Here is a 12,071-nt window from a genome sequence, read left to right as displayed (position 1 = left end):
TAAGGGACCAAAGCTTTGTGATTGTCATGGAAATACATAAAGAAACGATTTATAAAGTGAAACGGGGTGTGATAGGTAAGACAAACCAAAGGAGTATACAAGCAGCATCTTAATGGGGGTCAAAGCCCTTTAAACTTTGTCTCACCAGTGTGAAATCAAGTGTGACCTTATTATGATAGAAATACAAAGGAAACAAATTTAATATATTTTCATATATTTGTTCATTCATACAGTGCACTGGGTTTTGAAAGTATTTTATACATATTTCCACGATTAAATTGTGAACTTGTTTCATATTTGTATATCTGAACATAACCTTTTTCATTGTTAAACACTGATTATCAATTTGTGAGCATTTGTGTCTTTTTGTTTTTTTCCCCTCTGAGCATAATTTGTCATGAAATTGCACATTAGTACTAGAAAAGTCACCCTTTTTGAATTTAGATCCATTTTGGTCCGAGCCAATGCAAAGATTTTACCGTCATGTGTTTGCACACACAGGTATGGTCCACAAACACGTTTGCTTTTATATGATGAACAGATACATTTTTGTCTTTTTGCTTACTTTTAATGTGGACCACTTTCAGCGGCAATGGGCTTATTGTTTCCAGTCCTAATTGCTGTTACCTGTTACTGCTCCACGATAAAGGTGCAATATTCTGGGGGGGATTACATGGTTCAAGAGATCCGGGCCTAGCTGTGGAGGAAGAACAGGAGTGGGGCCAAGCGTGTGTCCACTAGATGCAGACAGCAAGAGGAGGTCAAGAAAACAGAGAGCATCACTCAGGATTTAACGTTTGCGCGCATTCTGTGTACCACTAAAGTGTAAGGATTCAACCAACACCCTCTACAAACTGTTATAAAAGTGATTTTATTGTTCAAATATATATAAATAAAAATGTCAAAATCGTACAAATTAAAAAAAAGGAAATCTTCAGTTTATGAAACATTTTTTAAATATAGCCTAAGTTGTCCTGCAATCATGATTAAAACCTGGCGATAAGGCAAAATTAGAAAATGACACTGTAAATAGTGTTTGGTTTAAAAAAAAAAAACAGAAACAAACGAGCACTACTCTGGCCAGGTCAACATTTGAGCCAACTGGTGCCCTCTGACGTTTGCAGAGCGCTGCATCCCTGTAACAGATCCTGGAACAGCATTAACCATAAAACACCCACCAAATTTTACATGATACAATCACCACGGGAGAAAAGAAAGAATCCATTTTGGTTTCAATAAAGGCACCTAAACATGTGGAGAGGACAGAAAAATAGTGCAAATAGAACAAATACTCTATGTGGTGGTAACAATTATTCAAAAAACAGAAACACCTGTAAAAACCCAGAACAGTCACCCATAAATACCAAAAACAGTCAGTCATGAAGGTTAAAACTAACCTTTGAGGTAAACAATAGTTCGTTCTAAAAGTGATACTTCGTAAGCATTTTATTTCTGTGCATACGTGTCTGTGACCACAGTGTTACTGAACATTGCTGCAGGAGAGCAAGGCTGAATGACGGGTATCATTTCAGAACACTCCTGTGGGCAAGTGATGACAGATGGGTAGAGCAGTGGTCTGGGAGCTGAGAGCAGAGAGAATAACATCCATTAAATGAAAAGGGGAAAAGTCTACAGATGAAGCACTTTTGGATTAAAAACCTTAGTTTAATGTAAAAACTGACACATTGCCAGAGTCAAGATTTGAGGCAGAATAGGTTCTTAAATGGATTTCTGTTTAAAATTGTGTATCGTCATAAAATTGTGGGTGCAGATACCTGTGCTCCCAGCCTGGAGAGATACCGGTTGCGCAAGCCAAAAGCAGACATGGGGGCCAGTCTAGCAAGCTCACCCTCTGTCGGCTTACTGGGTCGTCTTTTAATCCTGCGGGAAGAGTAACGTGGCCACCTTAAATATCCCTTACAGCCGCGCAAACATGAGCATGATTATGCAAATATAACTAATAACATGAATCACTGCGTCTTGCAAAAAAGCTGGAAAGTAATACAAATGATAGTGGAGACAGAAATACTGCAGTAATAAAGGGAGGATTCAAACGCTTAAAAATAATCCATGTTTAATTGAATTTCATAGGTCTTGGTATCAAAACTGATTTTCTTCTGCAGAAAGAATTCATGTAACATGACTTTTCCTAAAATCTTCCTTTAATAACTGAACAGCAGATTGTCGCTTCTAATATTTCTTCACACACAGATCAATGTCTGCTACTACTGTGTACTTAACCACAAATGTCAGTTACACAATATATGCACCACTACCACAACACCATAGTGTAAATGAGTGAAAGGTGATAAAAGAAGTGCATTTCTTACTTATTAACACAGTCTTCATTTTAATGTGCAATCACAGCATTCTGACTTTAAGCTACAGACCATCTTCTTACATGTGCTGAATGCTATGTTTACAATCTGGGACTTATTTGCCAAACTGAGGTAGTGAATGTCAATCATCCACAGTCTGCAACCCTGATATCAGCACAGGGAAACAAATCTCCAGCTACATTAACTGGAATGTTGAGTTAATCGTGGAGGATTTGTTGCACTCTTCAAATAAAGCAAGTTATGATATGAAGAAGAGCTTATTACAAGTTAATCACCTGAGCTTCATAATAAAAAAAAAAACTAGCAAATCTACTAAACATAATTTAAGTGCAATTCTTGAAAAAGGTCACATTAATTAAAAAAGTTTATAAAAAAAAGTTTAAGAAGAATATGATGATGTATCCAAAAGTGGGCCTGCCTATTTTTTTATATCGTTACAGTAATGTGCCATTTGATGATGTGACAGAAAATAAATTTTTATGAAGCTCACAGCTCAGCGAAGAACAGATAAAGAAATTAAGAAATAAAACAATTGAGTAATAAAGATTAAACAATAAAGAGCTTTGCTCTTTTTTTAAATCAGCCAGCATTAAAAAAGAGTCAATGGTGCATATGATTAAAAGTGAATATGAAGTTTGCCTGGGGAGAGTCGACTGTTAAAAGATTTTGGTTAGTAGTTATTGTAAGTGCTGACATGTCAGATGTATATAAAAAAAAAAGCTGATGTATGGTCCGCAAGAAGGCCAAGTAGCAAAAGTTCTGCTAAAAAAATAGTCCACAAAGTCACCCTAATATTTAACAACTTAATTGACATTGTAGTCCTATATCATCACGGTATAATGAAGTACAGGTTCCATCCCACTGGAAACGAAAATGTCTTAAAAGACGTTTAAAAGCGTCTCAACTTCCTTCTGTAACTGAAGAAACTTCCTGCTGCAGGTTGTCGCATCAGGAGTGAACGATGAGTGAGTACAGGTAGAAAAAATTACAGTCGGAGAGAAAACTGTAGAGTCCAAACTGGGTTTTGTTATTTGTCAGTGTCCTGGTAAGGATGGTATTGGATAACTACACAGGGTTACGCAACAGCCATTCCCAGACAGTCAGTTCTCGTGCGAAGAACCACAGATGACATCACTGGGCGGAGTCAGAACCGCAGTCCCGCCCCATGGTAGCAGACTCAAAGCTCTGGGGTGGACAGTGCAGCCTGCTGGCTCTGAAGCCCAGGACCATGTGTGTTCGCTCATCGCCATCATCATCTGGAAAATATCAGTTACAGCACGAACCAGAAAACATTAGTCAGTCAGCACAAGTCATAAGTAAACATACATTCAATTACAAGTTAGAGTTTTCAGACACAGAAACAAATGGGATCTCCATTTTTGTGCATTGTGATCAATCTCATGCAAAGATATAGAACAGGAAGTGCTCATGACCACTTTTAATAATCTAACCACAAGTGGTGCAGCATCAATCCAGACCTGGTGAGTTTAAAAGCCAAAGCCTCGTACACATATCAGGTCAGTCACGTAAAAAACATTTCCAGCTTATTGTTACAGTGAGTTAAGTCTCTTCTCAGAGCAGTGTCGTCAGTCTTACTTGTTATTAAAACAACAAATGCAGTTTAGTTAAATCCAAAGCTTATAAATAAAAATAAGAGGCTACCTATAAAGACAATGAAATATTTTTCAGTAAAGCACATTAAAACAGAGCATGCAGTTAGATTTTCAAAGAGAAAAATGACAAAACTGTCTAAAGACCGAGTTTTATAGTCACACACGTTAGTAATTCTGCCATTTTTCCTCCACAAAGGTGTACAGCTTCAGCAGAGTTTTGTTCTCAAGGCTGTTTGTTTGGCAGCAACATTACACACAAGCTACCAAACAGAATTATGAGATTTACTGCAAAGGGTGGAGCAAGAACTGGGAAAGAAATCTTTACATTCTGGTTTGATGCAAATCCCTTCCTGTAGAAAGGACTGTCTTTCTAGGCTTTAATAAGGCAGGAAAAATATCTTCCCGGTTATAATATGACAGCAATTACAAACAAGATACTGCAGATCCTTTAAAGCAGTAGTTCCCAACCTCTAGAGAATGTAGAAATTATTTTGATCTTTGGCTCCACCTGCAGTTATGAGATGCAACACCTCTTTACTGTAAAAAGCAATCGCCCTCTGACTAAGCCATACATACTAATTTATGTTGAAGAACCCCCCCCCCCCAAAAAAAAAAAAAAACTAGAAGTCACCAAAAATGCCAAAGGATAAAGTAGGGTCATGTTACAGGATCCAGCAAGAATACACAATTTAAACACTTTTCTAATGTTGGATTACAACTGTTTCTGCAAATAAGCAATATTTATTCCCCAATAAGAAAATGGTTAAATCAATCATCTATCCTGGATAGGCAGACATATTTGCACATTTTCTTTATTTTTTTTAAAACTTAAGAAAAATTAAGAAGAAATTAATTTTATCATTAATATGCTTTAGTAAACTACCAGCAGGGCCTTAAAATGTCTGCTAATTATACAGTAATTCATTCCCCATTTACACTACCAGGTCTTGTGAACTATATTTTACTTTTCATATATTAAACTAGGAGTTGTAGGTGAACTGAATCCTGTATGTTCTGACTGCTTGTAAAATATGACCAAAGATGAGTGAGAAATCATCCTCTGTTTGATGAATCAGTTCTAATAATCTCACTAAACATTAAAAATGACTCTAGACTTGTATTAAAGTGGTTATAACAGGTTCAGCTAAAGACATGCTCAGAAAAAATAAATTAAGAGCTCCTTCTAAGCTCATTAGTCAACTAATCCAAAACATGCCTGTGCCTCCTGATTTTATGAGTAAGTTGTTCATAATGTTTCTGCAATGCTTGTCTAATTAAAGGTTATGTGGGTGGAAAAGAAGGATGGAGGGTGAAGGATGAAGGTTACTCACTCTGCATCTGAAGTGCCTTCTTTTTGGAGTTTGGCTCTGGCTGCAGCTGACCGATTCAAATCTCCACCTGAAGCAAGAGCGATAGATGGAGAGATTGGTGAGTGAGTCTGGCGATAAGGAAAAGAGTGGCAGAGTAAAGAGAAGAGATGCCACCAGCAAAGGAAAAGTGAGCCGGCACTGGGAAAAATAAAGAGAAAAAAGAAAGCAGGAGAGTGAAAGAAATGATGCAGTGTGAGAAGGCCCCAGATTTCACTTACCTTTGAGATAATCCACAAAGTACAGCATCACCACCGCCATCAGTGCAACTGCAAGACAGGTGTAGGGAAGCCAGCGAGAGGAAATCAGTGGCAATGTCACTCAAAAGTGTCTGAAAGACTAGAATATTGCAGACAGACAGACAGGAGCAAACAGGAAATACTGACTGCAAATGCAGGCACAGAAGAACACTTCCAAAACCAGGTATCCTTTGGAGTCTAGGATGGACCCTGCTGCAATAGCAATGAGAGCAAGTCCCAGGTTCTGGATTGACTGCATGCTGGTGGGCAAACACAGAAAGATACAGTGTCATCTGTGTCTGGGTGGCCTAATCAAGCAGAACTTTGAAGATGTAAGATATAATTATGTTATTAAAAAAGTACATACAAGCCATAAGCTGTTCCTAGTTGATGCTCAGGTACCACAAACGCCACCATGGGCCACAGAGCACAGGCCAGTAAGGAGTATGACACACCAAGGAGGGACTGCACGATAAAAAACACATGCTCTACAAATTAGCATTAGCTTAAGAACAAAAGGTATACCTGTATAATTTTAATACTTCTGTGCACAAGTATTTAGTTAAGTTCAGTTTAAGCAGAATAAAATCCTGAGAGCTGAGGAGTTGTTTAGATTTAATCAGCTAAATCCCACACCTGTCCTGAAAATATACCAGTAGAAAGCATTAAATATTCATTCACAAGAATTATATCTACAGTACAACTAAAGATTTAAACAAAAACTTGGTGTATTGTATTGCTGTTCAGCAAGATCCAGTGACTTACTGTGGCTACTAAACACTTTACATAAACTAGACAACTTCTTCAAATAGAGTAATCCATTATCCCCAACAACAACCACACCTTTACACGACGAGATTTCTGATGGTTTTAAAACATTTGCTAACACAGATTAACAAATATGTGTCTGATTTTTAGCATCAATGTGTTTCCAGGGGCATTACCATGGCGATCCATGGGTTCCAGAAGGTGAAGGCCAGCATCATGTGAGCGGTGAGTGTTGCAACCACAGCAATTATTACCCAAATCACATTCCTCCCCGTCTTATCAACCACAAAGCCCAGGATTGGAGATGCAGGTGCTGAGATGATGTACACTATACTGGGAACGACAGGGTACAAGCATTGTACGATTGCCTTTGTTTTTTTTAAGGAAAGCAGACTAACAGCAGACAGTGTTACTGTTTTGTGCCTTATATTATAGCCAACCTGAGTTACCTGTTGACAGCTCTGGCTTCAGGTGGAGAGAAGTTGAATTTTTCAATGAAGAAGACCCTGAAAATGAAAAGATGAGATGATAAATTCAGCACAAACAGCTCAGGCTCTGTACATACAGTGGCAAAGGAAAGTTTACTCTTGCAGATGTTCACTGTAGTCTTCATGTTGCTTTGTCTCCATTTGCACTGCAGCCATTTGCTCTATAAGCTCTGATCATTAGTGAAAAGTCATGGAAACTGCTAAGTGATCAGTAAGTGCCTTTTAGTGAGAGACATTAACCCTGTATTAGCTGTAGTTTTTTTTTGCCTTCCATTTTCTTGTGATCCAGTTTATTTTCATTCCTAATGCATCAAATAATGCAGTTTTGTGAAACCCTGAAGCACTAAAGTATTATTTAAGAGAAAAATGCTTCACTATGTTGGTAAAGCTGCTGATGTGCAGATTTATAACCACAAGATAATGATCAAATGTTTTTATACTCCAGACATTCACCTTAGCGCTCTGTATTATTGCCAACAAGAAATGCCCAGTGTTGCTACAGTAAACAGCAGTGTGATCAGATGAGCTCGGGAAGTGTATTTTTTGCTCTCTTAAGCATAACAACTGTCTTGCATGCATTAGTTGTGCAAGTGCAGGGCTCAGATGGAGATTGGTTTATGTCAGTGCTTGTCCCACAGCTGTAGGAGGATCCATAGGGCAAAAAAAAAAAAAAAAAAAAAAATTGCCAGAGTCTCTGCCAATGCTTTAAAAAGTTCCACTAAAGGCTGGCACACATTACAGATTCAGAGACAGATCGCACAAGATTTCTCTCTTCTAATCTTATAGTGTGTAGTGTGCACTACGGAGCACACACTATACGATTCTTTAGCAGAGTATCAGGTTCTTCACGCTCGATATTTCAAATCTCGGGGAGTCAAACAAGAATTCAGTGTAAACAAACAAGGTGGATGAACAGGAAGCAACAATGATGGTTGTTTCCGGCCTCTTACTTTACGAAAAACACACAGAAAAGAAAAATGACTGTGAAAGAAGTTTCTGCAAACAACCAGTGATGGGAATAATAGCATCATAAATAACAGTGTTACTAACGGTGTTCCTTTTTTTAGTAAAGAGTAATCTCATTGATGACTCTTCCCATAACGCTGTTACCATTACAGCCGATGCATTAATGCATTTTTAAAAATGAACGCATTATTTCCACAGATTAATCTCTTTGCATTAATGCAATGATTTTGTCAACTCAAGTTTTTTTACATTGGTATCTGGCTATGTAGCATCACAACACTTTTATTAATACTGAGTACAGATGCATAGTATCGGACTGATACCCAATACTGGTATCAGTGAATCCCTACTCCAGCCAAAATAAATAAGGAACATGACCACTGAAGCCTAAATCCTCCCTAATCCCTGAAAAGACTCTAATTTAAGTAAACAAAGTCAAGTACATCCATAACAAATGCATAAGAAATAAAGACAGATGTAATGAGACTTTGTTCCAATCCAATCACTTAGGTGATGCACAGACATTAGAGGCCAACCGGGAGGAAGATTATGTTTGTGTGTCTAAGTGAGAGAGACAGCACAGGTGATATACTCACTGCCCGAGTCCAATAAAGGGGAAAATGGCGACATAGTAACCCACACAAATGATAAAGATGAGCCACAGGGTGAAGGGGAAATCTTTCACATCTGTCAGCTTGATCACTTCACCTAAAATACAGGTTGAATACACACACACACATGGGAGGTTTAAACAAGCAAAGTGTGTCTTCTCTTGCAAAAGACAGCCTAGCTTATAATGGGAAAATTATAAAACAAGCTGAACTGTCATTTAGAGAAATGAAATACATAAATCTCAACACAGAGATGTAAAAGCTGTAAAATAGTGCAGTCAAACTGTCAAAAACAAGCCAAAGTCTTGTATTGACCAAAGTCACATTGATTTTGGACCTTGTAGCTCTTATTTACACGTGTCTTACAGAGAGGAAACATTGATAAAAAAACAAAAAAGCATGATCTTAGAATACTTTACCAGTCTTCCCTTGTTCCTTCTGGAGGATCTTCTCTGCCCTCTTATCAAGGAATCCCAACACCAGCGCACAAAGTAGTGAAAATAGGCAGGTTACAGCAGCTAATGATGGAAAAGTTGCATATGAAGTGTTAGACGTAAAACAGAACAAACTCATATAAACTTTGATTTCTAGCTGTAGTGCAAAAATCACATGATGCTTAAGAATTACTACCCGATTCTGCTGTCCATGTAAATCTCAAAGGGTCACATTAATGTTTAACTTACAGTAGCAGTGGAAAAAAGATTATAAAAGGCAGAACTCAAGATGTATAAAAAGAGAAGGACTTTTATGTGATTAAAAAATAGAGAAGAACACAAACACTGACACTGCTTGTAACTCTTGTGATTCATCGGGGGCAGCGAGTAGCAGTTTCAGTTCCCTTTACAACTTCTCTGCAGAAGTGTTATCTGATATCCTTACTTATACAGAAAAGATCAAGTATCTGGAACCAGAAGCTTAATTTGAAGCCCCCTGTACTTACCTAACATGAGTGATGCTCCCAGTGCTGTGTATCCAGTGGAGCCAACAATGAGTGCCATTTTGCTATACACCCAGCCCATGATGTTCATGTTCACTGTGCTGCCCTACAGATGAGACGAGCAGAGGAAAATTTGATTTGATGCTTTAATGTATTTAATATGTGGCATGTTTTAAGTTTACAAAAATAAAAAAAAGAAAAAGGTCTGTTGGTAGAATCCATACCAGTCGTGCCATGCTCAGCTGAAGGCCAAACACCAGATTGAGCTCCTTTCCTTTGAACCAGTTGACTGCATACGTGTTCTGGGCCACAGCCAAGGACTCCCCTCCAATACTAATAAAATGAAGAAAACAAGTGAATGGGGCATGAGAGCTATGTAAGAGAAAATAATGAATTCCCTTTAATAGCAATAAGTCAGTGACTCCAGACTCAGCTTTGCTTTTAGATTTGATGCAGGTTTGATATTGCTGAGGTGAAGTTTAAAGAATTGATTTAAGGTGACACATAAATACAAAAAGCTTTGAACATATCCGGCTGTTTGTTTGGAAAAGGTGTGTCTGAAATGATTTAGTGTTTGTTCATGTAAACTAAAACAGATCTTAACTAGATGAAAGCTACTTTTTTTTTTTACCCAAATACAAAGCGTCCAACTTCCATCAGCCAGAAGCGATTCAGCAAAGCTCCAGTAGCAAATATGACCTGTTAAGAAACGAAAAAGGTAAAAACAAAAAAAGATCATTTTACATTTTTTAAATTTTATCTTCCTTTTTTTTTTTTTTTTAAATAAACCCACCTGTCCAACACAGACAAAGAGGGAAAAGATGATGGTTCCCAGCCTACATGGACAAAAATGGAAAATAATGGCAATTAAGATGGCAATTCTTTCACTTTCAGGTTTAGTGGGAATGTATAAAAAGCAAAGCTTGTAATTAAGTACTAAAAAAAATATCTAAGTTAGACATTTTTCTACCTGATACCAAAGACTCTGTCAAGCAGAAATCCTCCAAAGAAGCAGAGAAACACATTGGGCCATGAGTACCAGGCATACAGCTGCATGAACTTTGCTGTGTTCAGGTTCAGATCCTGGGAGAGTCCGAGAGGAACAGCATACACTTCATCAGAAGCTCAGTTATGTTTCACTTCATATTTCAACATGTTTGTGCAACGTAGCAAGAGAATAAAGTAAAATAGTGGCAGTGACTACAGGGACAACCAAATCTTCTGATTAGATTTTACACAGGTTTTATTCTAGGATACACTACGATGTCCTGATGTGAGAGATTCAATGTAGACAAGATTACCTGGATGACTTGAGTCTGAAGAGCAGCTGGATTGTCATAACAGAAATAGCTCCCTGGAACAAAGAAACCACATTTACCAACAAACATGCCGATAAAGAAATGTATCATCTTACACCACTAACGGCAATAACCACACGTTTCCACCATTAACCATTCGTGACTTATTTAATTTAAATGAATCCAAACTATCCTCAACAAACTGGTCAGGAGGTTGTTTACTGCTCACCAAATCCCAAAAAGCACATGAAAGTCAGGACGACCACCCGATGCAGAAGGTGGCTGGGGTCGCATATGGCGGGCATCGGTTTCCCGGTGTTCTGACCGGCATCTTTGGCTGCCCGCCGGCCGGTGAACGAGTCATCATTCTCCTCTCCCATTAGGTTCTGCCGCTCCTCAAAATCCGCCATGTTCTGTTATTTGGGGAAAGTTAACAGCAGACGGGAAGACGTAGGCGATGGATCATATGACCCTACAAACCGGTCACGTGACATCATCGTTGCACGTTGGCGTGTGCTGATTTGAAGGGAGACGTCACATGAACGCGCCGAACAACAACAGCAACACAAGACAAAAACACTGCGGTAATGGATAGACTTTAGCCTCTGTTACAACGGAAACGTGTTCTTATTGATGAGAAAAAGACCCAGAGAGTGGTGGTTTAGACCTTTGGCCACATTTTTTCCCAAATAACAAAGCGAGCAGAAATACACGGGTTGTCATTTTGATTGTTAAAAGTTCAATTCATTGACATGTAAAGCAGATGGGCATGCATAGTTTTATCATTTGTTCATCAATGATAATAATGAGAAGTAGAATGTTGTTTTCCACATACTGTTGTCAGGGATGGGTCTAGAAAACATATATATCTTTTTTTGTTGTTGTTTTTTTTGTCAATTGCTTATGATAATCCTACTTAATCTGGCTAAAGTACAGCACAAATAAAAGTCCCTGATAACAAGTTATATCAGTGTTTCTTCAGCATTCTAGACCAATTAATTTAACCACGGGTTTTATAACATATCTTTAAAACATGTTAAGACACAATTACCACATTACGAAAGCACCACTTTAGCATGTTGTCGATTCTTTATATGATCTCATATTCATAAAACTGGCTTTTTTCTGTTTATTTTTCCCCTTCTCCAACTTTTAAATGTCAAGCGAGCAGTGCAAAAAGTGAAACAACCAATTCATGGATTCTAAAAGAGTTTTATATATATATATATATATACATTTATCTGCCCCCTAGTGGACAAACTGGATAATTCATGATCGTAACGATGATTTAGGCCCTAAATTATCCTTGCGATTTCCTAATTTCCACAATCATCCTTAAATCATCAAAGAAAAGAAAATTATAAAAACAGAACTTTAAATAAAATTTTACAAGTGTATGTTGGCTTACGTGCTTTTACCTTTGATCTTGATCTGTCTTTGTTCAA

At 37.9% G+C, this 12,071-nt stretch overlaps 1 protein-coding gene across 2 annotated transcripts; it reads right to left on the bottom strand.

The window, feature by feature from the left end:
* Window positions 1-886: 886 nt before the first annotated feature.
* Window positions 887-11,093, bottom strand: mfsd1 (major facilitator superfamily domain containing 1). Of its 2 annotated transcripts, XM_041995314.1 has the most exons (17): window positions 10,856-11,093; window positions 10,630-10,682; window positions 10,299-10,411; window positions 10,122-10,164; window positions 9,960-10,027; window positions 9,553-9,661; window positions 9,332-9,434; window positions 8,811-8,909; window positions 8,377-8,488; window positions 6,776-6,832; window positions 6,503-6,659; window positions 5,926-6,023; window positions 5,706-5,818; window positions 5,541-5,588; window positions 5,284-5,350; window positions 1,776-1,881; window positions 887-1,583 (listed from the first exon to the last, which is right to left on the bottom strand). In XM_041995314.1, the coding sequence occupies exons 1-17, from the start codon at window positions 11,034-11,036 to the stop codon at window positions 1,524-1,526; spliced, it is 1,587 nt and encodes a 528-aa protein (XP_041851248.1). In that variant the 5' UTR covers window positions 11,037-11,093; the 3' UTR covers window positions 887-1,523. The 2 variants fall into 2 exon arrangements, with proteins under 2 accessions (XP_041851248.1, XP_041851249.1); XM_041995315.1 differs by lacking the exons at window positions 887-1,583; window positions 1,776-1,881 and adding an exon at window positions 2,058-3,595 and having other exon boundaries at window positions 10,856-11,091.
* Window positions 11,094-12,071: the final 978 nt, after the last annotated feature.

Source organism: Melanotaenia boesemani, chromosome 9 (genome assembly GCF_017639745.1).
Source record: "Melanotaenia boesemani isolate fMelBoe1 chromosome 9, fMelBoe1.pri, whole genome shotgun sequence".
In the NCBI taxonomy this organism is placed as follows: Eukaryota; Metazoa; Chordata; class Actinopteri; order Atheriniformes; family Melanotaeniidae; genus Melanotaenia; species Melanotaenia boesemani.
This window is presented reverse-complemented; position numbering and strand designations above follow the sequence as displayed.